Genomic DNA, 27926 nt, shown 5'->3' with positions numbered 1-27926 from the left:
CTACTGTTGTTGTTGTGAATAATAAACTGTTCTTGGTTGCTGATCCAGGAGTCTCAAGTCTTCTTCCCATTCAGCTGGCCCAAAATTGTGCTCACCTAACAAGTTTGAGTAAAATTTCAGACCCTTCACAGTTCTTGACAGAAACATATGGCTTGTCATGACCATATTTCAAATATTTTTCTTCAAATGTTTTTTCTGTCCCCACTCTCCAACTTTGGGGGTCCACTTAACATGTTTCCTAGGTTAAAGTTTTCTCCCAGCTGACATTTTTTATTCCTTTTTTTCCAGTTTCATTTATGATAGTTGCTGATAAGACTTTAAGTTCAATTATCTTTTCTTCTGTAATGTCTAATCTGCCATTCATCCAGAATATCATCTGAGACATTGTATTTTTTAATTTTTCAGATTTGATTTGTGTCCTTTTGAATATTTTTCTTGTCTCTACATAATACTCAGTCCTTCCACTCACTTGATGTGGTGGTGATTTTTCTATTCTATAATTCTTCTCAAGCTTTATTCTGGGATGCAGTTTTATTTCATAAACAGCTTTATCCATGCTTTTTAAGGTTTGTTAGGTGGGACCTAAACAACATTTTATGCAAGGCTTATTATCTCTAATCCTAAGGAAAGACTTCTAAAAATACTTTACCTGACCAGGCGCGATGGCTCACGCCTGTAATCCCAGCACTTTGGGAGGCCGAGGCGGGTGGATCATGGATCACCTGAGTTCAGGAGTTCGAGACCAGCCTGGCCAACATGGTGAAACCCCTTCTCTACTAAAAATACAAAAAAATTAGTCTGGCATGGTGGCGGGCGCCTGTAATCCCAGCTACTTGGGAGGCTGAGGCAGAAGAACCCCTTGAACCTGGGAGGTGGAGGTTGCAGTGAGCCAAGATCGTGCCATTGCACTCCAGCCTGGGTGACAAGAGCGAAACTCTGCCTAAAAAACAAACAAAAAAAAAAAACATTTTACCTAATGCTCTGTGAATTATGACATTGACCTGTGCAGCTGGTAAGAATAGGCATTATTGTAGGCCTTGTTTGAGCTCCAAGTATTCTATCCTCTAATTCCTTTCAGCAGTTCTTTTGTCTTGAGTAGTTTTCTCCCACGCATCAACTTCACAGTACTCTGATGAATACTCGGTGATGATGCTATTGTGATTTTCAAAGTGTTTTCTCTGTGTAGGCCTTTCCTCTAAGTTACTATACCTTGTAAACTGTAGCCACCTTGCTCTCTCTGGACTTACAGGCATATCTCCTCAACTGTGAGAGTCTGCTGGGCTTCCCCTGGCTTCCCTGTCTCTTGAGCTGCATCTGGGAAACTCTCAGAAGGCGGTAACCTGGGGAATTATTGTCTTGCATTGCCTGAACTCCAATGTTTTGAAAAGTGTTATTTTCATATATTTTCAAGTTATTGCTTGTTTTTAGACAAAAAATCAAATATCTGTTACTTCCTTTGGGTTGGATAAATTGTTTTATTCATATTATTGGGCAGTTCTTTTGTCTTGAGTAGTTTCCTCCCAAGCATGAACTGATCAGTACTCTGATAACTGTTCAGTGAGAATCCTATTGACATCTCCAGAAATTTTCCATCAATAATTCATATTATTATTGTTGTTTATTGACATTTCATATTCCAGTTTTTCTCAAAAGTCAGAATATATGTTCATAGTTAAGAATGAGGAACTAAAAACCATTAAGAAGCTCTGTATAAAACAATCGAGCTTGCTTACATGTAAGCTTTGGGAGACCTTTGATTAGAGATTTGATCATTATGTTGGTGAATGTTCAAATGCAAGAACTCAGAAAATTTCACTCTAAGATAACTGAGTTTTCTTTAACTGGAACAATGTATTATATTTGGAAGCTAGCACTTCCAGATGTGGAGGCAGTACTTATTTTTTAGGATAGATTGATTGAATGGGAAATTTACTCATTAATATTCATACTTTCAATCAATTCCCTGTCGTCAACCCAATGTCTCTCTCAAAAACTCTCTTATCTAGTAGAAAAAGTAATAATTGGGACTGAAAACCTCTAGAGAGGCTGAGTACTTAGAACATATATGATGGAGTACAAACTTGTCTATCAGTCAGAGTAGTGGAAGACTCTGCCTACAGGTACTCCAACAACTTCTTCAAGTATAGAAGTGAGCCTGTCCATTCCAAGATATTTTCTAATCTTGAATGACATCGTAAGACTTTTGTGGGTTTCAGAACTGGTTGTGAAAGGAAGAATTGTTTACAAATTTGGAAAAAAAAAAAGTAAGACAACAGACATAGAACCCTTACAGAAATGGGTTTTCTATCCTGGAAGAAATAGTATAAGCATGTATTTTAAGGCACCTATGGTAGAACTTTTAAAGCAAGGCAGAACAGTTTTGTGTAAATGTAGATGAGTGAATTATATTTAGAAGTGCACCAGCCACCATTACTGTTTGTAAAGCACTATGATTTGCATGCTCCAAATAATTTAATCTCCACAGCAACCCATTATTTTACTATAAAACAAGAAGTTTATAATCCCAATTTTGTCTTTATCTTTGGTATGGTGGGATTCAACTAATTTTGAAACTAAAATAAATAATTAACCAATAACAGTACAAACTCCATTAAGATGTATTTGGAATATACATTTTTATAGACTGAGAGTCTAGAGCAAAATAAATACTAGACATTATAAAAGTGGGTTACCTCTAACCCTAGATTTTTACAGCCTAATTTAGCATGGCACAAGCCTAGTACGCTCTCATAAGCATTATAGATTAAATCAAAATCTCAATTTTTTATGTGTAACACTTAAAGAAGGCCAGTTTTCAAGCAGTCATTGAGAATCAACAAGAGGTAATAAATATCGCTTAATATGGAACGCTATCACATAATTACAGCAACATTGATTGAAGCTTGGCTGACGTAGTAGAGAATGACAAACTTTGGAATCTGACCCCTTGAGGTCCATCTTATAAGGCCAAAGCAGCTGACTCTCCAGTCTGAACTTGATGCAAAATTTCTAATATATAAGACACACTTTTCATTTTAATTCATACAAGATACAATGTTAAATATTTCATATGAGAACCTGACTGCTTCCTCATAAAAGTATAGGTTAATGTGAAGAGTGATGCCTTTCGTTATATGTTGAATAGAATATTGAAAATACTCAATTTGAGTACAATCTGTATAATTTTAGTTTTTTAAAAATAATTCAGATGCATTCATTTATTCTTGATTAATAAATCGAGATCTGAAAAAGAATATGTTTTACTCTACGGCATGTATTATTAATAATTTGTTACTTCACTCACAAATCTTTCATTTGAGAAAGCCGGGAAAAATATTCAGGGAAAATAATTTTTCAAATCATAGGCATACTAATGCCAGGTAGCTACAGCATGCTATAAGGGGCAATCTTGCTGAATTTGACAAGAGAAATTAGTGTGCTGACAAGCATAGTTATACAAAACTACATTTTTTCTATGAATTTAGAATGAGCTCTTTTCCCTGGGCTTATCTAGGTAACTGTATCTACGTAAAATGCTTTCTATTTATGGTTTATCCTCAAGTACTCTCAGAGACTTTCCAATGTTTCTAATCTTTTTAACATGGTTGTACTTCTATGACTGATCAGGCACACAAAATGGAAAATAGCACATTTGGTGCTCTTAGATACCTTAGTAAACACAGGACCTCTACAATGAAAAGACTATGTTGAATTCCATTACTAAGACATAGACTCTTAACTAATGATGTGTGTGAAAACCCTTCTCAGTATGTTGCCAAATACTTTTCAAAGCGTATGTTTTATTGTTGCAATTGGGAATACATAAATTTTACGGCAAAGTTTGTCAGAAGGATTACTGATTTGAGCAGTTGTGAGCTGCAATGTAAGAAGAAAGAGGTATAAAAAAATCACATACTCTTAGAGATCAATCTTGCATTCAATAAAATACTAGAGAAATTTGCTTAAGGGTATATAAAAGGGTAAAACCATTAAAAAAAAAAACCTGTAATAATTTTAGCAAAGTAAACAGAAAAGAAATTAAATAGTGTAATAAATGTGGATTATTTTGTCTTAGTCTGCATAGTATTGCTATAAAGAAACACGTGAGGCTTGAGTAATTTATAAAGAAAAAAGGTTTGGAGAAAGGCAGAGCAACATGGCCAAAAAGAAGGCTCCACCGATCATCCCTCCAACAAGGACGCAAATTTAACAACTATCTACACACAAAAAGAAGCACCTTCGTAAGAACCACAAAACAGGTGAGCACATAACGTACCTGGTTTTAACTTCATATCACTAAAAGAGGCACTGAGAAGGGTAGAAAAGAAGTGCTGAATCACAAATGTCACCACCCTCCCATCCCGCAACAACAGCTGCATGGTGCAGAGACAGAATCTCTGTGCTTGGGAGAGTGAGAGTGCAGCAATTGTGAGACACTGCTTTGAACTCAGTGCTGCCTTGTCAGAGCAGAAAGCAAAACCCAACTGAAATGAGCTGATGCCAAAACATGGCTGGAGTATTTAAACCAACCCTACTCTGAGAGTAATTTTCCATTTGAAGTAGCTGACACTTGAAATTTGAAAAGCCTCACGACCTCGAGCTAAGCTGCTCTGGGGCCCTATGTGAATTTGAAAGGCAGTCTAGGCCATAAGGACTGCAAGTCCTAGGTGAGTCCTAGTGCTGAACTAGGCTCAGAGCCAGTAGATTTGGGGAGCGAGTGACCTACTGAGATACCAGCTGGGGTTGCTAAGAGTACTTGTGTCATCCATCCCCAACTCATGAAGTGCAGCTCATAACTTCGAAAGAAACCCCCTTATTTTGCTTGAGGAGAGAGAAGGGTAAGAGGACTTTTTCTTGCCTCTTGAATACCAGCTAAGCAACAGTAAAATGGGGAACCGGTCAGTGTTGTGAGGCCCCATTTTCAGGTGACAGATCCTAGACAACATTTCTACACACACCCTGGGCCAAAAGGAAACCCACTGCCTTGAAGGGAAGGGCCCATCACCTGCTGACTAAAGAGTTCATGGGCACTGAATGACAGGCAGTGATACCCAGGTGGTACATGCCATGGTCCTTGGGTAAGACTTCGAGACTTTCTTACTTCTGGTGATTTCTCGCTTCTGCTACAGCACATTCCCAGCTATAGTGGCTATTGGAAGAGACTTCATCTGCTTGAAAAAAACTTAAGGGAAAGTAAAGAAAATTTTGTCTCACACCTTATATTTCAGCTAGGCCACAAAGGGATAGCACACCAAGTGAGGCCTTTGGGTCCCTGATTGTAGGACTTGCCTCTTGGATGGCATCACAAAGCCTGCTCTGGGCCAGAGAGGAGCCCACTTCCCTGAAAGGTGAGTCATAGGCCAGGCAACATTCACCTCAGTCTTGTTGAAGAGCCCTTGGGCTTAAAGAGAATATTGGTGGTATCCTGGCAGTAATCCCCACAGGCCTGTGGTGGGGATAGATATGGGGTGAGGCTCCTCTGCCTGTGGAAAGGGGAGGGAAGAGAGAAAAGAACTGTATCTCATGGTTTGAGTGCCAACTCAGCCACTCTGCAACAGAACACCATGTAGATTTCTAAGGTTTTGTTTTTGTTTTTGTTTTTGTTTTTTTTAACTATAGTCCCTGGTTTCCAGATGTCGTCTCTGGAACCACCATGGCATTGGGAAATTCACTGCCCTGAAGATAAGAATACAAGTCTGGTGGCTTCACCAGCTGCTGATTGTAAAGCCTTGAGTGAACATAGGCCTTAGCCAGGTCATGGTTATAGCAGGCCTTGGGCAAGACCCAGTGCTGTGTTGGCTTTGGGTCTAACCCAGCACAGTATTAGTTGTGGTGCCCATAGGGGTGCTTGTAACACCCCACCACCAGATCCAGGTAGCTCAGAATGGAGAGACAGAGAGAGACTTCATTTATTTGGGAGAATATAAGGGAAGAGAACAAGAGTCTCTGCCTCATAATCCAGATAATTCTTAAGAATTTTATCTAAGACCTTCAGGTTGTACTTCAATAAGTCTGCAAGAACCACAGCTTTATTGGATTTGGGGTTCCCCCTAATGCACATACAGCTAAGATTACAACAATCAAGTCTTTTTGAATATGTTGAGAGCTTTCCCAAGAATGTCAGGTACAACTAAGCACAGAGTGTGAAGATGAAAATAAATACCTATCTCTTAAATAGCCAGACACAGATAAACATCCACAAGCATCCAGATTATTCAGGACCATATGATCTCACAAAATAAGTGAAATGAGGCACCAGAAATGAATTTGGGGAAAACAGAAATATGTGACCTTTCAGACAGAGAATTCAAAATAGCTGTTTTGAGGGAACACAAAGTACTCAAAGTAATTCAACATAATGGAGGGCAGAAATGCAGAATTCTATCAGATAAATTTAAAAAGCTGACTAAAATAATTGCAAAGAATCAGGCATAAATTCTGGAGAAGTTAAATAATGCAATTGACATAATGAAGAGTGCATCAGAGTATTTAATAGCAGAATTGATCAAGAAGAAGAAAAAATTAGTGACTTTGAAGACAAGCTATTTGAAAATACACATTCAGAGGAGAAAAAAGAAAAATGAAGAAACAATGAAGCACACTGACAGGATCTAGAAAATAGCCTCAAAAGGGTAAATATAAGAGCTACTGGACTTAAAGAGGAGGTAGAAAAAGGATAGGGATAGATAGTTTATTCAAAGTGATAATAAAATACAACATCTCAAATGTAGAGAAATATATCAATATCCAAGAAGGTTATACAACCCCAAGCAGATTTAACTCAAAGAAGGCTAATCTCAAAGCTTTTAATACTCTAACTCCTAAAGGTCAAGGAAAAAAAGGGTCTTAAAGCAGCCAGAGAAAAGCAACAAATAACACACAATGGAGCTCCAATACATCTGGAAGTACGCTTTACAGTAGAAACCTTACAGGCCAGGAAAGAGTGGCATGACATATTTAAAGTGCTGAAGGAAAAAACGTATCCCCTAGAATAGTATATCTGGTGAAATATCCTTCAAACATGAAAAAGAAATAATAATTTTCCCAGACAAATACAAGATGAAGAATTTAATCAATACAAGACCCATATTACAAGAAATACTCAGAGGAGTACTTCAACTAAATGAATAAAAAACATTAATGAGCAATAAATAATCATCTGATGGCACAAAACTTACTGGTAGTATCAACTACATAGAAAAACACATAATATTGTAACACTAACTACTGTAACTGTGGTGTGTAAACTACTCTTATTATATGTAGAAAGACTAAATAAAGAACCAAACAAAAATACCTAAAACAACTTTTCAAGACATAGTACACTAAAATATAAATAGAAAATACAAAAATTTAAAAGGTGAAGGAAAAAGTTAAGGCAAGTTTTTATTAGTTATTGTTTTGCTTGTTGTTTGTTTCTCTATGCAAATATTAAGTTGTTTTTAGGTTAAAATGATGGGCTATAAGACAGTATTTGCAAGTTTCATGGTAATCTCAAACCAAAAAACATACAATGAATACACAAATAATAAAAAGCAAGAAACTAAATTATATCACCAGAGGAAATCATCTTCACTAGAGGAAGACAGGAAAGAATAAAAGGAGAAAAGATAGACCACAAAACAACCAGAAAATAAATAACAAAATGGCAGAAGTCTTTATTTATCAATAATAACATTGAATGTAAGTGGACTAAACACTCTAATCAAAAGATATAGACTGGCTGAACGGATGAAGAAACAAGATCCATTTATCTGTTGTGTAAATGGAGTACATTTCACCTATATAGACAAACATGATCTGAAAATTAAAAAATGGAAAATTGTATTCCATGCCAATGCAAACCCCAAAAAAGCAGGAGTTGCTATACTTACATTAGAAAAAAAATAGATTTCAAGACAAAAACTATAAGAATAGACAAAGTAGGTCACTATATAATGATAAAGGGGTCAATTTGGTAAGAGGATATAACAATTTTAAATATATAGTCACCCAACACGGGAACACCCCGATACACAGAAAATATTATTAGAGTTAAAGAAAGAGATAGGCTCCAGTACAATAATAGCTGGAGACTTTGACACTCCCACTTTCAGCACTGGACAGATCTTCTAGACAGAAAATCGATAAAGAAATATCAGAATTAATCTGTACTATAGAAAAAATGGATATAATAGATGTTTACAGGGCATTTTACATAACAGCTGCAGAATACACTGTTTTTCTTCAACACATGGGTGACTCAAGGATAAACAATATGTTAGGTCACAAAACAAGTCTTAAAATATTCAAATAATTGAATTAGTATCAGGCATCTTCTCTGGCAACAATGGAATAAAACTAGAAATTTATAACGAGAAATTTTTGAAACTATGCCAATACATGAAATTTAAAAAAATATGCTCCTAAGTGACCAGCAGTTCAATGAAAAAAGAAAGTTAAAACAATTCTTGAAACAAATCGGAAACAATTGGAAAATCTCAAAGAAAGAGACAAATTGCTAGATACATACAACTTACCAAGATTTAACCAGAAAGAAACCCAAAACCTGAACAGTCCATTAACAAATTATGAGATCAAATACATAATGAAATGTCTTACAGTAAAGAAAAGCCCAAGGCCTGATGGTTTCACTACTGAATTCTAACAAAAATATAAAGAAAAACTCATACCAATTCTGTTCAAACTATTTTAAAAAATAGAGGACAAGACCAAACTTATTCTATGAGGCCAGTATTAGCCTGATACCAAAACTATAAAAAGACACATTAATTAAAGAAAAGCACTGGGCAATATTTCTGATGAATATTGTTGCAAAATTTCTTAATGAAATACTAGCAAACAATTCAATAATACCTAAGAAAGATTATTCATCATGACCAAGTGGGATTTATCCCTGGGATGCAAAGATGTTTAAACATATGCAAATCAATCAATGTGATGCATCATATCAACAGAATAAAGGAAAAAATTATATGATTATTTCAATTGATGTGGAAAAAGCATTTGATAAAATTCAACATATCTTCATAATAAAAACCTTCAAACAGTTGGAAATTTAAGGAATATACCTCAGCATAATAAAATTCATTATGACAGTGCCACAGCTAATATAATACTGAATGGGTAAAAACTGAAAGCCTTTTCTCTAAGATCTGGAGCACAACAAGGACGTACACTGCCACCATTGTTATTTAGGATAGTACTTAAAGTCCCAGCTAGAGCAATCAGACAAGAGAAAGATATAAAGGGCATTCAAATTGAAAGTAAAAGGTCAAAATACCCTTATTTGCAGATTATATGATCTTGTATTTGGAAAAATCTAAAGACTCCACAGGGAAACTATTAGAAGTGATAAACAAATTCAGAAAAGTTACAGGATACAAAATCAATGTAGAAAAAATGAGTAACATTTCTATATGCCAGTAGTTAACAATGTGAAAAAAATAACAAAACAAGAAATCCCATTTACAATAGCCACACATAAATACCTAGAAATTAACCAAAGAAGTGAAAGATCCCTATACCAAAAACTATAAAACACTGATAAAAAATTAAGGAGGACACCATAAAATGGAAAATTATTCCATGTTCATGGATTAGAAGAATCAATATTGTTAAAATGTACGCACTACCCAAAGCTATCTGCAGATTCAATAGAGCCTGTATCAAAATACAAATTACATTTTTTACAGAACTAGCAAAAACTAATTCTAAAATGTATATGAAGCCACAAAAGACCCAGGATAGCCAAAGGTATGCTGAGGAAAATGAACAAAAATGGAATAATCACATTATCTGATGTCAAATTATAATACAGAACTATAGTAACTAAAATAGTGTGGTGCTGGAACTTAGACCAGACACTTAAACCAATGAAACAGACACAAATCCACACACCTACACTAAAGCCATTTTTGACAATGATACCAAGAACATATGCTGAAAGACAGTCCTTCAATAAATGATGCTGGGAAAACTAGATATCCTTATACAGAATAATAAAACTAGTTAACTATCTCCCACAATGATATGGTTTAGTTGTGTCCTCACCCAAAATCTCACCTTAAATTTAATCCCCATAATCTGTGTAATCACCAAGTGTGAAGGGCAGGATCAGGTGGAGGTAATCAGATCATGGAGGCAGTATCCCCCATGCTGTTCTCATGATAGAGAGTTTCACGCAGTCTGATGGTTTTATAAGCATCTGGCATTTCCCTTGCTTGCACTCACTCCATCCTGCTGCCCTGTAAAGAAGGCGCCTGCTTCTCCTTTGCCTTCTACCATGATTGTAAGTTTCCTGAGACCTCCCTGGCCATGCGGAACTGAGTCAATTAAACCTCTTCCCTTTATAAATTACCCAGTCCCCGGTATTTCTTCATAGCAGTATGAGAATGGAATAATACACATCATATACAAAATCAAACCAAAATGAATTAAAGACTTAAATCTATGATCTCAAACTACATAACTGCTACAAGAAAACTATCAGGAGTGTGTAGTTCTCTTCCCTTTTGCAGCCATCACTGAAGAGGGAGCGGCCAAAATGAAGTTTAATCCCTTTGTGACTTCCGACTGAAGCAAGAATTGCAAAAGGCATTTCAGTGCACCTTCCTACATTCGCAGGAAGATTATGTCTTCCCCTCTTTCCAACGAGCTGAAACAGAAGTACAACAGGTGGATTATGTCTTCCCCTCTTTCCAACGAGCTGAAACAGAAGTACAACGGGTGATCCATGCCCATCCAAAAGGATGATGAAGTTCAGGTTGTACAAGGACACTATAAAGGTCAACAAATTGGCAAAGTAGTCAAGGTTTACAGGAAGAAATCTGTTATCTACATTGAACGGGTGCAGCGGGAAAAGGCTAATGGCACAACTGTCCACGTAGGCATTCACTCCAGCAAGGTGGTTATCACTAGGCTAAAACTGGACAAAGACTGCGAAAATATCCATGAACGGAAAGCCAAATCTTGCCAAGTAGGAAAGCAAAGGGGCAAATACAAGGAAGAAACAATTGAGAAGATGCAGGAATAAAGTAATCTTATATACAAGCTTTGATTGCAACTTGAAACAAAGAAAAAAAAAAGAAAACTACCAGGAAAATTTTCCAGGACATTGTTTAGGGCAAAAATTTATTCGGTAATACTCTATAAGCACAGATAGCCAAAGGAAAAATAGACAAATGGCATCATAACAAGTTAGAAAGCTTCTGCACAGTAAATGATACAATCAAGAAAGTAAAGAGACAACCCATAGAATGTGAGAAAATATTTACAAACTACCCATTTGACAACAGATTACGAACCAGAATATATAAGGAGCTCAAACAACTCTATATTAAATACTCTAATAATCTGATAAAAAAATGGGCAAAAGATTAGACTAGAAATTTCACAAAAGAAGACATACAAATCACAAGCAGGCACATGAAAAGGTGCTCAACATCATTGATTATCAGATAGTTGCAAATCAAAACTGTACTGAGATAACATCTCACCCCAGTTAAAATGAATTACATAAAAAATACAGGCAATAATGAATGCTGATGAGGATGTGAAGATAAGAGAGTCTTTATAAACTGTTGATGGGAATGTAAATTAGTACAACCACTATGGATAACAGTGTAGAGGTTTCTCAGTAAACTAAAAATTGAGCTACTATATGATCCAGTAATCTCACTACTTGGTATATATGCGAAAATAGCAAATCAGTGTATAAAAGAAGTATTTGCCCTTCTATGTTTGTTTCAGTACTGTTTACAATAGCTAAGACTTGAAAGCAACCTAAGTGTCCATCAACAGATGAATCGATGAAGAAATTGTGGTACATATACACAACAGAGTATATTTATCCATAAAAAGGAATAAGATTAAGTCATTTGCAATAATGTAGATGAAATGGGAGATCATTATGTTAAGTGAAATAAGCCGGGAACAGAAAGACAAACATCACATGTTCTCACTTACTTGTGGGATCTAAAAATCAAAACAATTGAATTTGTACACATAGATATTATAAGAATGCTTACCAGAGGCTGGGAAGGGTAGTGGAGAGTTGGGAGTTAGGAGGGGAGGTTAATTAGTACAAAAAAGTAGAAAGAATTAATAAGACCTACTATTTTGTAGGACAAGGTAACTATAGTCAAAAATAACTTAATTGCATATTTTTAAATAACTTAAATAATATAATTTGACTCTTTGTAACTGAAAGAATAAATGCTTGAGAGGATGCATACACCATTCTCCATGACATGCTTATTTCACATTGCATGCCTGTATCAAAACACATCATGTATCCCATGAATATATACACCTACTATGTACCTACAAAATTTTTTTAAAAATTAAAAAATACAGACCATGGCTGAATAGATGAAAAAACAAGACTTCGTGATCTGTTGCCTACAACAAACACACTTCATCTATTAAGACACACGTACTCTAAAAATATAAACCAAAGATGCAGGAGTAATTATATCAGACAAAATAGATTTCAAGACAAAATGTGTAAGACAAGTCCAAGAAAGTCACAATATAATGATAAAAGTGTCAATTCAGTAATAGGATATAACAATTTTAAATATATGTATATGTATATATATACACTGAACACTGAAGCACCTGAATGTATAAAGCAAATATTATTAGAGCTAAAGAGAGAGATGGATCCTGATACAATAATATCTGGAAACTTCAACACGTCATTATCAACCTTGAATAGATCTCCCAGACAGAAAATCAGCAAAGAAACGTCCACCTTAATCTACACTATATGCCAAATTTGCCTAACATATATTTATATAACATTTCATTCAACAGCTGCACAAAACACATTTTTTTCCTTAGCACATTGATCATTCTCAAGGATAGACCATATGTTAAGTCACAAAACCAATCTTAAAACATTCAAAAATTAAATAATATCAAGAAAATAGATTTATTTGGCTTACAATTCTAATGGCTATAAAGTTCAAGATTGGGCATCTGTATTGGTTGATGTCCTCAGATTGCTTTCAGTTATGGTGGAAGTTGAAGGATGGCCAGATTGTGCACAGATCACAGGGTGAGAGAGAAGCAGTGTTGGGAGGCAGGTTCTTTTTGACAACCAGAACTCACAGAATCTAATAGAGCGGGAATTCACTTATTACTAAAGGAGGGCAGCAATCTATTCACTTGGGACCAGCCACCTTGACAAAAACAGCTCCCATTAGACCCCCACCTCCAAAACTGAATCAAATTTAAACATAACATTTAGAGGAACAGACATTCAAACCGTTGAAATATTATAGACCCTGTGAGACAATGTTACACTATAATGATGATTATCTAATAACTATTATTGACTTCTGTCTTTGTTTTTTGCTACCATAAGAATATAACAGACAGGATAACAGATGAAGGTGTTTATTTCCAAACAGTTCAGAGATTAAGAAGTCCAAGATACAGGAGTTAATATCTGTTGATGGTGTTTTCACTGCATCATTCTATGGTGGAAGGGCAAAGAGATAATGGGAGAGAGCAAAATATAAACTCGCCCTTTTATAATCAGCAATAAGGCATTCATGAAGGTGGAGTTCTCTTGATCTAAACAGCTCCCATTAGTTCTCACCTCCCAACACTCTTGCAATAAGGATTAAGTTTCCATTGTGGTTTTTTTTTGTTTTTTGTTTGTTTGTTTGTTTTGTTTTGTTTTTTGTAACTTAGGTTAAGGAGTACTTGAGCAGGTTTGTTATATGGGGAAATTGCATGTCATGGGGTTTTGCTGTGCAGATTATTTTGCCACCCAGGTAATAAGGGTATCACCTGATATGTAGTTTTTTGTTACTCACCTTGCTTTCTTCCTCCACCCTCTAGTAGTCCCTGGTGTCTACTGTTCACTTCTTTGTGCCTATATGGACTCAATATTTAGTTCCCACTTATGAGTGAGAACATGTGGTATTTGGTTTTCTGTTCCTGTTTTAGTTCACTTAAGATAATGTCCTCCAGCTCTATCCATGTTGCTGCAAAGGACATAATCTCATTCTTTTTTATAAGTGTATATTAGGTTGGTGCAAAAGTAATTGCAGTTTTTGCCATTACTTTCAATGGCAAACATCACAATTACTTTTGTACTAACCTAATAGTATTCCGTGGTGTAGATGTACCACATTATCTTTATCCAGTTACCATTGATGGGCATTTAGGTTGATTCCATTCTTTGCTATTTTGAATAGTGTTGTGATGAATATATGCATGCATGTGTCTTTATGGTAGAGCAATTTATATTCCTTTTAGTATATACCTAATAATGGAATTGCTGGGTTAAATGGTAATTCTACTTTTAGTGTTTGGGAGATCACCAAACTCCTTTCCACAAAGACTGAGCTAATTCACATAGCCATCAGCAGTGTATAAGCATTCCCTTTGCTCCACAACCTTGTCAGCATCTGTTATTTTTTGACTTTAAAATAATAGCCATTCTGACTAATGTGATATGCTATCTCATTGTGGTTTTGATTTGCATTTTTCTAATAATCGGTGATGTCGACCATTTTTTTATATGCTTGTTAGTTGTGTGTATGTCTTTTAAAAAGTGGCTGTTTTTGTTCTTTGTCCGCTTTTTAATGGAGCTGTTTGTTTTTTGCCTTTAAATTTGTTTAAGTTTCTTATAGATTCTGGATGTTAGACCTTTGTCACATGCATAGTTTGCAAATATTTTCTCCCATTATGTAGACTGCCTGTTTATTCTGTTCATAGTTTATTTTGTTGTGCAGAAGCTCTCTAGTTTAATTAGGTCCCATTTGTTAACTTTTGTTTTTGTTACAATTGCTTTTGGCATCTTTATCATAAAATTTTTGTCAGATCCTATATCCATAATGGTATTTCCCAGGTTATTTTTCAGGGTTTGTATAGTTTTAGGTTTTCCATTTAAGTTTTTAATCCATCTTGAGTTGACTTTAGTATATGGCATCAGGAATTTATCCAATTTCAATTTTTTGCACATGGTTAGCCAGTTATCCCAGCACCATTTATTGAATATTGAAGTCCTTTTACCATTGCTTGTTTTTCTCAACTTTGTTAAAAATCAGATGGTTGTAGGTGTGGCTTTATTTCTGGGGTCTATATTCTGTTCCATTGGTTTCTGCGTCTGTTTTTGTACCAGTACCATGCTGTTTTGGTTACTGCAGCCCTGTGCTGTATTTTGATGTCAGGTAATATGATACCTCTAGCTTTGTCTTTTCTGCTTAGGATTACCTTGGCTATTCAGGCTCTTTTTGGTTTCACATAAATATTAAAATACTTTTTTTTCTAATTCTGTGATAAATATCATAAGTAGTTTGGTAGGAATAACACTGAATCTGTAAGTTGTTTTGGGCAGTATTACCATTTTATTAATGTTGTCTTTTCCAATCCATGAGCATAGAATGTTTTTCCATTTATTTTTGTCTTCTCTGGTTTCTTTGAGTATTGTTTTTTAATTCTCATTGTAGAAATTTTTCCCCTACCTGGTTAGATGTATTCTTAGATATTTTATTCTTTTGTGGCACTTCTGAATGAGAGTGCATTCTGAATTTGGTTCTCAGCTTAGTTCATTTTTCTATGTTGAACCTTCCCTTTATCCTAGGAATACAGTTACATCTTGAACAACCTCCATGTTGTTCAAGTGTCAACTGTATACATGTATAATCTTTTTAGTGTGCTATTGGATTCTGTTTGCTACTATGTTATTGTGGACTTTTGCATCAGTATTTATTAGAAATTTGGTTTATAGTTTTCTTATTTTATGATATCTTTTTCTGGCCTTGATATTGGGATAAGGCTAGACCAATAGAATGCATTTAGAAGTGCTCTCTACACTTCCATTTTTGGAAAATTTTAAAGGGTGTTAGTGTCAATGTTTTAATTGTTTCCTAGAGTTCACCAGCGAAATTATGTTCTCCTGGTCTTTTTCTTGTTGGGATGTTTGTAATTATTGATGCCATCACCTGACTACTAATAAGTCTTTTGTGATTTTCTATCTCTTAGTAATTTAGTTTTGATATTTGTGGTTTTCTAGGAATTTGTTCATTTCATCTAGTTTACTATACAAAAATTTATGTTCTCTTTTTTATTTCTATAAAATCAGTCTTACTGTCTGCTTTCATTTCTGTTTTCAGTTACTTGAGATATTTATATTTTTCTTAGTCAATACAGCTAAAGTTTTGTCAATTTTGCTGATCTATTTGAGGAACCAGTTCTTGGTTTCATCAGTTTTCTCGATTGTTTTTCAGTTATTTATTTCTGCTTTAATTGTTATTATATCCTTTCCTCTGCTAGCTTTGTGTTTAGTTTGTTCTTCTAGTTCCTTGAGATATATATTCAGGCTATGGATTTGATATCTTATTTTTTAATAAAAGCATTTTCAGATATAAATGCACCTCTTAGTACTACTTTCACTGCATTCCATAAGTTTTGATATGTTGAGTTTTTATTTTTGTTTCAAGATATATTTTAATTTTCCTTATAATTTATTCTTTGTTCCATTGGTTGTTTAAAACTGTGTTGTTTAATTTCTACATATTTATAGATTTTCAATTTTTTTCTGCTTTTGATTTAGTTCTATTCCATTGTGATCAAAACAGATATGTAATACAATTTAAATCTTTTAAAATCTATTAAGACTCTCTTTTTGTTTATCCTCAGTATTATTTCTTGAACACTTGAGAAAAAATTTACACTGCTATTTTTGAGTGAATTTTTGTATATCTCTGTTAGTTTCAATTGGCCAATAGTAGTTTTTCTTTGAGTCTTCTAATTTTTTATGGAAGTTATGGGTGGTTCTTCTGTACAATATTGAAAGTGAGGTACTAAAGTCTCGTATTACTACTGTAGAGATGTGTATTTCTTCCCTCAATTCTGGTCAATCTATGCTCCATATATTTAGGACATCTGATGTTGGTGCATATATGTCTGTAATTGTTATAATTTCCTATTAAATTGAGTTTTATAAGTATGTACATAATGTCCTTCTTTGTCTCTATTAATAGTTTCTTTTGAAGGAATCATTAGAGTTTCCTAGGTATATAGTCATATTATTCACAAACACTGATAGTTTGACTACCTCTTATCCAAAGTGGACACCATTTATTTCTTTCTCTTGTCTGATTGCTCTGGCTAAGACTTCCAGTAGTTTGTTGAATAGAAGTGGTGAGAGTGGGCATCTTTGTTTTGTTCCAGTCTGGTTTGTTCATGCTTTCAACCTTTCCCCCATTGAGTATGAATCTGGCTGTAGTTTTGTCATATATGGCTTTTATTATTTTGAGATAAGTCCATTTTATACTTAGTTTTTTCAGAGTTTTTATCATAAAGAGATGGTGAATTTCATTGAAGTCTTTCTGCTTCTATTGAGTGGATCATATGGTTTATATTTTTACTTCTTTTTAATCTGATGTATCAAATCTATTGACTTTTATATATTAAAGTATCCTTGGATCCCTGGGATGAAACTCACTTGATCTTGGTGTATTATCTTTTTGATGTGCTGTTGAATTCGATTAGCTAGTATTTTGTTGAGGATTTTTGCATCTATGTTCATCAGAAATATTAGTCTATAGATTCCACCTTGTTGTTGTTTTGTCCTTTTCTGGTTTAGGTACCAGCGTGTTACTAGCTTCAGAGAATAAGCCATGGAGAATTGTTTCTTTCTCAATTTTTTGAAATAGTTTCAGTAGGATTGGTACCAGTTCTTCTCTGAATGTCTGGTGGAATTCAACCATGAATTTATCTGCTAATGGACTGTTTTTGTTGGCAATTTTTAAATTCCTGATTTCATCACATTGCTTGTTATTTATCTGTACAGGGTTGCTATTCTTGATTTAATCTAGAAGGGTTGTATGTTCAGGAGTTTTTCCATTTTCTCTAGATTTTCTAGTTTGTATGCATGAAGGTGTTCAGAATGGTCTCAAATAATATTTCATATTTATATGGTGTCAGTTGTTATGTCTTCATTTTTATTTCTAATTGAGGGTATTTGATTCTTCTATTTTTTCTATTTTTGATTAATCTATCTAGTGGTCTATCAAATTTGTTTATCTTGTAGAAGAACCAACTTTCTATTTTATTGATCTTCTGTATTTTTTTGTTTCAAATTCATTTAGTTATTCTCTGATATTTGTTGTTTCTTCTCTTCTGCTAGCTTTGGGTTTAGTTTGCTCTTGTTTCTCTAGTTTTTTAATGTGTGACATTTGGTTGTCAATTTGTGATCTTTCAAACTTTTTGATGTAGGCATTTAGCACTTTAAATTTTCACCTTAACATTGCTTTTGCTGTTTCTGGGAAATTTCGATATCTTGTGTCACTATTTACACCGTGGGCGTTAAAAAAAAAATTTTAAGTGTCACTGTTATCATTTATTTATTTATTTATTTATTTTTGGAGATGGAATCTCTTTTGCTCAGGCAAGAGTGCAGTGGCGTGATCTTGGCTTACCACAACCTCTGCCTCCCAGGTTCAGGCGATTCTCCCACCTCAGCCTCTGGAGCAGTTGACATTACAGGTGCATGCTACCACACCCAGCTAATTATCATTTATTTTAATTTTCACTTTGTTTTCATTGTTAACCTAAAAATCATTCAGGAGCAAATTGTTTAATTTCCATGCATTTCTACCATTTTGAGGGTCTTTTTGGAATTGATTTCTAATTTAATTTCACTGTGGTCTGAGAAGTTACTTGATATATATTTCTTAAAATGTGTTGATACTCACTTTGTAGCCTATAATTTGGTCTATGTTGGAGAATGTTCCACGTCCTGATAAGAAGAATGTATGTTCTGAAGTTCTTGGGTAAAATGTTCTGTAAATATCTTTAGGTCCACTTGTCCTAGAGTGTAGTTTAAGTCCACTGTTTCTTTGTTGACTTTCTGTCTCAATGATCGGTGTAGTGCTGTCAGTGGAGTATTGATGTCCTCCACTATTAGCGTGTTGCTGTCTATCTCTTTTCTTAGGTCTAGTAGTAATTGTTTTATAAATCTGGGCGCTCTGTGTTAGGTGCATATAAATTTAAGATTGTAATACTTTCTTGTTAAATTGATTTTTTATCATTATATAATAATGTCTTTTTTTTTACTTGTGTTGCTTTTAAGTCTGTTTTATCTGATACAAAAATAGATATTCCTGCTTGCTTTTGATTTCTATTTGCATGGAGTATCTCTTTCTACCCCTTTGTCGTGACTTTATGTAAATCCTTGCATGTTAGGTAAATCTCTTGAAGATGGCAGATATTTGGTTTGTGATTTTTTTTTAATCTATTCTGCCAATCTGTACCTTTTAAGTGGAGTATTTAGGCCACTTACATTAAATGTCAATATTGAGATATGAGATACTGTTCTAGTAATTATGTTAATTTTTCCCTAGATATGTTTTTTTCATTGTGTTATTGTTTTATAGGCCCTGTGAGTTTTATGCTTTCAGGAGGTTCTATCTAGTCTGGTGCTTATCAAACTTTTGTTTCAAGATTTTGAACCCCTTTTAGCATTTCTTGTAGGGCTAGTTTGGTAGTGACAAGTCCTAAAGTTTTCCTCAATTATTTCCTCAAATAAGTTTTCTGAACGTTTTACTTTCTCTTCTCCCTCAAGAATGCCAATTATTCTTAGTTTTGGCCTTTTTGCATTATCCCATATTTCTTGAAGATTTTGTTCATTTATTTTGACTCTTTTCTTTAATTTTGTCTAATTGGGTTAATTTGAAAGCCTTGCTTTTGTGCTCTGAAATTCTTTCTTCTACTTGTTTTAGTTCATAGTTAATATTCTCCACTGCATTTTGTAATTCCCTAAATGTGTCTTATAATTATTTTTATAATTATTATATTACATTATATTATTAGTATTTCTTCTAATTATTGTTGAGTTTATTTTTGATTTCTCTGTGCTTCATGTAATCTTTTTGCCTTAATTATATTACTTTAATGCTTTTAGTTTGTTGTAGCTTAATTTGGCTCTTTATGCTTTCAGGGATGAAGACTGTATGAGGTTTTTGGTTACAGAGTCTTTGTATGGTGCTGGTTATATTAGCAGTGTGCTCAGTGTTTGAGCAAGTTCACTGTTTCCTACGCGATTGGAATGACAGAGGTCTCTTGAAGCATATCTCATTCCCCCTTGGTGTACATCTATTAATTTTTCCCCTAGGATTTCATTTACTGCATTGTATAGTTGAGGTTTCAGGCCAGTAGCTGGGGTGTCCCTGAGTAGAAACCGTTTGTGACTAAAGCTAATTGAAATATGTAATGGTGGGCAAAGATCCAAGCACTGACAGACATGCCTTGGGAAGCTCTCAGTAGAACGCATTGGGTTCTTGTCAGGGGGAAGGGTTGGAGCAAACTCACCTCCCCTCTCAGGCCACTAGCAAAGTGATCCACCTCACAGACACACTTCTGACCTAGTGTTCCAGCTATTCAGATTACACAGCCACCTCTTTACATCTGCAAGAATGTTGATTTTCCAAGTAGAGAGGCATTGTGGCTTTAGTTCTTGTGCAAGCCTGAACCTGGAGGATGCTCCTCCTTTGGGCATGCAGTCACCCTGAAGTGTTCCACAAAGGCTGTCTACACATACATGCACACACACTGACCTCCCGTGGGGGAAGCCCTAGCTGTGTCTTTAGTGGTGAATGAGGAAAAATAAGTTCCCTTCTGCAAGACCCTTCATGATTACAGGGGCTGCCTGACTGTTGGGATAGAGTTACAGGCTTTACCCACTGAGCCCAGGACTACAACTGTGCCTCTCCTGAAACTTCTTAAGCAGACTTAAGTCCTGCTGTCTGGATTCTTTTGTCCCATGGGGTGTCCCTGAGAGCCAGGTTACTATGAATACTGATGCTCCTCTGGGCTTAGCCACGCAGTTGGGCTGTCACACTCTAGGTTGGTGCTGGGGAATGTTTGCAAGATATCCAGTGATGTGACCATCTTCAAGTCTCCCAGTACTGACTACCAGCACCAGCTGTGGTAGGGGTGGCAGGGGAGTGGTGTAGACTCTGTGATTCTTGGTTATAATTAGCCTTAGTGTGTTTTTTTCCTCAAATGCCAGTTTTAGTAGTAATGAACTGGTAATGTGGACAAACTCAGGACTTCCTGCCAGGGTGTTGCAGGCAATAGTGATATCTGAGGTCATCCACAAGTTTTCTCCTTCCTAGGTGCAGTGTTATTCTACCTGCAGGTGCTGTAATGGACTTTATCAGTTGGCCTCCAGCCAGGGGATGGCACTTGAAGAAAAGCCCCAGCTGTGGTAATAGCATTGAAATTTGGGCTTGCCTTATATTACGTAGGGGAAGTATTCTGGTTTCTCAGGTGGTGGGTCGGGTTACAGACCTCCCAAAATTGTGTGTGTGTGTGTGTGTGTGTGTGTGTGTGTGTGTGTGTGTGTGTGTGTGTTAAGCTACCAGGGCAGGTGGAGGGACAAAGCCAGATGGGGGCTGAGTCAGGAAGGTCTGTGCTCTGGCTTTCCACGTACAGGACAGACAGCAGCCTTTTTGGGGGTAGGGAGGTGGTTCTCTGGCCACTGGAGTACTTTTTTAGGGAGAAGAATAGCTGCATCTGCTGCACAGAAAAGCTCATGCAGGGAGTGGGGAGTAGCAGGTGGCTGTAAGCCCCATCCATCTCCTACACACTTGACAATGCACATCTCACACCTGCAGTGTTCTGCTAGCAGTAGATAGCTAATTTCCAGGCAGTCTATGCTCAGAACTCAAAGTTGCACCAAACCATAAGCCTTCCTTCAGAGATGGCAACTTCAGCTTTCGGGCCACGCCCCTCCCAGTCCACCTGCAAGGCCAGGACACCCAGCTCTTATACTCATGGCTTCAGTACACTTCCTGCTTGTCTCCTGGTTCCAGCCAAGAAAGTTTGCCCCCACTCAAGATTATAGCAAGTATTTTAGTTGGAAGCTTTTCTCAACCTGTGACCACTGACTGAGTTAGCTAGCTGACTTCCAAAAAGTCACCTGTGACAAAGAATTGGGAATGGCTTCCCTTGGTCTGTGCTGGAGACAAGGAATGCCCACAAGGCTCTTTCTGCTGCTGTTCCTACTTTTATATTCCCTGCTGCTCCCTAAATCAATTCCAGTGCTGGGTAGGATTAAGACCTTCCCTTGTGGGCTGTATTGTCAGGTTCCCCAGTGGGGCTGTATATCCTGGAGGCAGTCATCTCCCACTCACACTCTGGCGACTTTGCAGTTTTTTGCCTGGCTCATAGTCTAAGCTGCAGCCTGATGCTTCTTTCAAAGGGTCTGTGGTTTCTTTCAGTTTTCCTGTTAAATTCCTGTGTTACTTCCTGGAATAACGTTTATAGTGTGAATCTCTATGCCATATTTTGTCTTTCCAAGTGGGAGAGGCATGCTAACATTGCCTCCAATTCACCACCTTAGAAAAAAAATCACATTCTAAGGTTTTTATGGTGAATGTGATTTTTTTTCTAAGGTGGTGAATTGGAGGCAATGTTAGCATGCCTCTCCCACTTGGAAAACCATAAAAACCCTAGAAGAAAACCTAGGCATTACCATTCAGGACATAGGCATGGGCAAGGGCTTCATGTCTAAAACACCAAAAGCAATGGCAACAAAAGCCAAAATTGACAAATGAGATCTAATTAAACTAAAGAGCTTCTGCACAGCAAAAGAAACTACCATCAGAGTGAACAGGCAACCTACAAAATGGGAGAAAATTTTCACAACCTACTCATCTGACAAAGGGCTAATATCCAGAATCTACAATGAACTCAAACAAATTTACAAGAAAAAAACAAACAACCCCAACAAAAAGTGGGCGAAGGACATGAACAGACACTTCTCAAAAGAAGACATTTATGCAGCCAAAAAACACATGAAAAAATGCTCATCATCACCGGCCATCAGAGAAATGCAAATCAAAACCACGATGAGATACCATCTCACACCAGTTAGAATGGCAATCATTAAAAAGTCAGGAAACAACGGGTGCTGGAGAGGATGTGGAGAAATAGGAACACTTTTACACTGTTGGTGGGACTGTAAACTAGTTCAACCATTGTGGAAGTCAGTGTGGCGATTCCTCAGGGATCTAGAACTAGAAATACCATTTGACCCAGCCATCCCATTACTGGGTATATACCCAAAGGACTATAAATCATGCTGCTATAAAGACACATGCACACGTATGTTTATTGCGGCACTATTCACAATAGCAAAGACTTGGAACCAGCCCAAATGTCCAACAATGATAGACTGGATGAAGAAAATGTGGCACATATACACCATGGAATACTATGCAGCCATAAAAAAGGATGAGTTCATGTCCTTTGTAGGGACATGGATGAAATTGGAAATCATCATTCTCAGTAAACTATCGCAAGGACACAAAACCAAACACCGCATGTTCTCACTCATAGATGGGAATTGAACAATGAGAACACATGGACACAGGAAGGGGAACATCACACTCTGGGGACTGTTGTGGGGTGGGGGGAAGGGGGAGGGATAGCATTAGGAGATATACCTAATGCTAAATGACGAGTTAATGGGTGCAGCACACCAGCATGGCACATGTATACATATGTAACTAACCTGCACATTGTGCACATGTACCCTAAAACCCAAAGTATAATAATAATAATAATAATAATAATAAAGAAAAAAAATCACATTGTTTTCTTCCTGTGTTTTACTAATATGAAGAGTGCTGCATTTTTCCTTATGTGAATGTATTTCTATCACACAGATTCCCTGATGTATAATTGCTGAAAGAGAAAAGATAAAGAGAAATAGACCAAGAGAATGAGAGAAGAGAGCAAAAAAAGGAGGAAAAGGAGAGAGAAAGGGAGGGAGGAAGTGACAGACAGAAAAGGGAGGAAGGAGGGAGAACCAAGTATATCAAGAGTGGCAGAGGGATGAGGGTACATTTCCATTTAATTTTTATAGCTCCAACAAACTTACCTTTTCAAACGGATTATAAAAAGTTATAAATCTACTGCTAATGAATAAGAGTATAATTTTTCACAGATCCTTACCAGGAATGCTTACCTAGGAGAGCAATAGTTATTGCTATTTTCATTTTAATTTTTCTACTAGAGGCCTTAGGCATTAATTTATATATTTTTTGGCCATTTGGATTGGTCCTTATTTTACTTACCTACTCATATATTTTTCTCATTTTTCTATTGAGATTTTTGTCTTTTCTTTAACTAGAAAAATGTGTACCTTTTCAGTAAAAAAGTTCTGTCTCCTGTTTTGCATACAATTTTTCCTGATTTATCATTTATCTTTTGACTTTTTATATTGCATCTGTTGTCATAGAAAGAAAAAAATTATTTTTTATAGCCAAGCATTTCTTTCTTTTCTTTTATAGCTTCTGTGTTTCCTGTCTTAGAAAATTCTCCCCTCCCAGGTTATTGGTTGTATATATAATCTGAAATATCAAAATATGTTATTGCTTTAGATTTTACATTTACATATTTAATATATCTGGAATTTATTTCCAAATATGATATTCCATAGAAGTTCTATTTTGTTTACTTCCAGATATGTAACAACTTGTGCTAATTCCATTTATTGAATGAAACATCTTTCACTATTTGAATAAAATAATGCTTTATATTGAATATTATATATGAGGATCTACCTCTGGGCTCTCTTTCTGTCCTAATAATCTATTTATTCATACTTTTGCCAGTCCCGTGTTGTTTTGGTATGTTTGAAAGCTAAGCTCCTTCTTAGTTTTTCCATGCCTCTATATGTCTGTGTTTTTGGCTATTCTAAGTTATTTGAGTTTTTAGTTGAATCTTAAGAGAGTTTCACCCAATGTGACCTTAAATCTGTGTGTTGGAATGTATATCCAAAAATGGCCATATGCCACAATCTCTTCCTACAATCTTTTTTCAATGTAACTTTGATTCTGCTTTTGATTGTCAAATGTGACAATTTTTGATTTTCAAGCATAGGCCATAACACTTTTGTTTGTTTTGCTCGCGTTTCTTTTTCACAGAATCCAGGCAACTTACCATGAGAAAGTCCATGCAGCCATGCAGGGAGACTCGCTTAAGGAGGGACTGAGGAACCAAAGTCCATGGCTCACAGACTCAGCTGAACTCCGAGTCAGCTCCAACTTGCCAGCCAATTGATTGAACAACTTGAAGTGAAAGATTCCAGTTAAAATCCAATATTAAATAAGTTAAAGATTGGATAAAATGACTCTAAATTTCATATGAAAGAGTAAACATCTGGGAATAATCATTATCTATTTTTCAAAAATCTGCACTTATTTCTACACAATGAAAGAGAATGTATATAGTTTCTGAGTTTAAAAGAGCTACAGTTTATTTATTTATTTATTTATCTTTATTATTATACTTTAAGTTCTAGGGTACATGTGCACAACGTGCAGGTTTGTTACATATGTATACATGTGCCATGTTGGTGTGCTGCACCCATTAACTCATCATTTATATCAGGTATTTCTCTTAATACTATCCCTCCCCCTCCCCCCACCCCACAACAGGCCCCCATGTGTGATGTTCCCCTTCCTGTGTCCAAGTGTTCTCATTGTTTGATTCCCACCTATGAGTGAGAATATGCGATGTTTGGTTTTCTGTTCCTGTGTTAGTTTGCTGAGAATGATGGTTTCCAGCTTCATCCATGTCCCCGCAAAGGACATGAACTCATCCTTTTTTATGGCTGCATAGTATTCCATGGTGTATATGTGCCACATTTTCATAATGCAGTCTATCATTGATGGACATTTCGGTTGGTTCCAAGTTTTTGCTATTGTGAATAGTGCTGTAATAAGCCTACATGTACACACATGTATATCATATATATGTATGTATCTTGGCTATTGTGAATAATGCTTCAAGGAACATGGAAGTGCACATCTCTTCCAGATTATAATTTCGTTTCCTTCAAATGTATATTCAGAGGTGGAAATGTTGGATCAAATGATGGCTTTATTTTTATTGAGGAACCTCCATACTGTTTTCCATAATAGCTATACTAATTTACATTCCCATCAACAGTGTACAAGATTTCTCTTTTCTCCCATCCTTTCCAGCATTTGTCATTTATATTTTAATAATAGGCATCCTAGCAGGTTGGAGCTATCTCATTGTGGGTTTCACTTGCATTTTCTTAATGATTAGTGATTTTGGGCACCTTCTCATATAACTGATACTCATTTTTGTCTTTTCTATAGAGGAATATTTATTCAGGTCTTTTGCCAGTTTTTAAATCAGGTCTCTGTTTTGTTTTGTTTTGTTTTTGCTACTGAGTTGTGTTAGCTCTTTACAAATTTTGTATATTAACCCCACACCAGACATATGTTTTGGAAACATTTTCTCCCAGTGTGTAGGTTGCAACTGTCTATAGCAAAGACAATTCTGAAGAAAGCTTACGGCTGAGGACTGTCTAGTGGCAAAATTCTGAGTAGCTGGGTGATTACATTCTTTATTCCTGAAATGTAATCTGAAGGGGAAGTATAGTTTCCAATACAGAGTTCAGTTTCATTTTTCTTGCAAAGAAATAATCAGATTACTTAAAAGACTAAAGAAAGAAAGACACAAGTAAATGAAGCTCTGTTAAGTTTTATTACAGACACATGTGTAAAGTGTTTACCAATCACACCACAAGCAATGAATCTTAAGGCAAAATAAGTTTTTATATTTTGGGAATAGATGAAAGAAAATTCACTACAATGACAGGATATTATTATAAGCCATTCATGTGTAGTGTGGGATTATTATTAAAACATTGTGTCATGCACAATCACCATTGAATTGTTGTGTCATAGTCTATTTGACAGAATATTTTTTCTTAAAAGTATATAAGATAATGCATCTTAGAATCAATGCCATATTATATTTGATGAAGTAAGTTATATGTGAATGCTATTTTTAAAATCAAAACATTATGAGTAAGATATAAAATGAAAAGAAAGCATCCAGTTTCTCTTCCTTTCTTGTTCGTAAGTTTTTCTCATGAAATAAACAACTATTAATAGTTTTCAAGAGACTATTGTTTTCTTCAACAGTTTATTTTGTAAATTTTCAATTCTACAGGACAAGTGACGCATACTAGAGTGAGAGCACTCCTATAATTTTTATCTATGTACACACTCATACACACACACACAAACACACACACACGGACACATTTGTGAGGGGAGATAAATCATTTGAAATTATGTTTCAGATATCTTAAAATTTTACATATATATATATATTCAACATGTATCTCCTAAGATAAAGACACAAAAAACACCATTACCACACCCAAAATACTGAAACAATAATCACATTTAAAATACAATACGTGTTAAAATTTCTTCAAATTCACAAAAATATTCTATAGAGCTGCCCTTCACCCATTAAAAGGAAATAGTACTGAACACTTGTTAAAAGTGGCAAGACATATTTAATTTGAGCCATTTCAGTAGGGGGAGAGATTTCAGTACAGAACTGAGCTCAACTTCAAATACAGCAAGGGAAGCTGGGGATTCACAGCCAAAGGGCAAGGTGAGAGTCAGTGAATAGAAAATTACTAAAAAGAATTTGATTAGATATCAAGGGTAGGGGAAGAGAAACTTGATTAGATATTGTGGCAAAAAAACTCAAACTGTTTTTCCTCTGCTCTCTCAGCACAACAATAAACACAGAAGACTTCTGTGACCAAATATTGGTGGGTTGGGGGGTGGTTCTTCCTATTTCAAGAAAGCTATCAGTTCTGCAACAGACACCAACTGAGTGTCCTTCAATTCAATTCCTACACTATTTATCTGGAAATAGCATCAGGTTCCACAGGTTGATTGCTCCATCCCAAGACTGTCCCACACTTCAGACACCAGCAGCAAGTCAGGTCTCTGGAACTTCTGACTAATCAGCTTCAAGTTGATGGTCCCACGATCTCCTCTTTGGGTTTGATTAATTTGCTAGAGTAGCTCACCAAACTCAGGGAAACA

At 35.7% G+C, this 27926-nt stretch overlaps 1 protein-coding gene and 1 pseudogene across 1 annotated transcript in view; both read left to right on the top strand.

The window, feature by feature from the left end:
* Window positions 1–25237, top strand: part of LOC129052825 (uncharacterized) — a 165980-nt gene extending 140743 nt beyond the window's left edge. The window contains exon 4 of the mRNA XM_054544185.1: window positions 24963–25237. Coding sequence (XP_054400160.1) covers window positions 24963–25098 — 136 coding nt within the window. The 3' untranslated portion in view covers window positions 25099–25237. The remainder of the gene's footprint in view (window positions 1–24962) is intronic.
* Window positions 3244–16022, top strand: LOC129052987 (large ribosomal subunit protein uL24-like; annotated as a pseudogene).
* Window positions 25238–27926: the final 2689 nt, after the last annotated feature.

This window comes from Pongo abelii, chromosome X, assembly GCF_028885655.2.
Source record: "Pongo abelii isolate AG06213 chromosome X, NHGRI_mPonAbe1-v2.0_pri, whole genome shotgun sequence".
Classification (NCBI taxonomy): domain Eukaryota; kingdom Metazoa; phylum Chordata; class Mammalia; order Primates; family Hominidae; genus Pongo; species Pongo abelii.
This window is presented reverse-complemented; position numbering and strand designations above follow the sequence as displayed.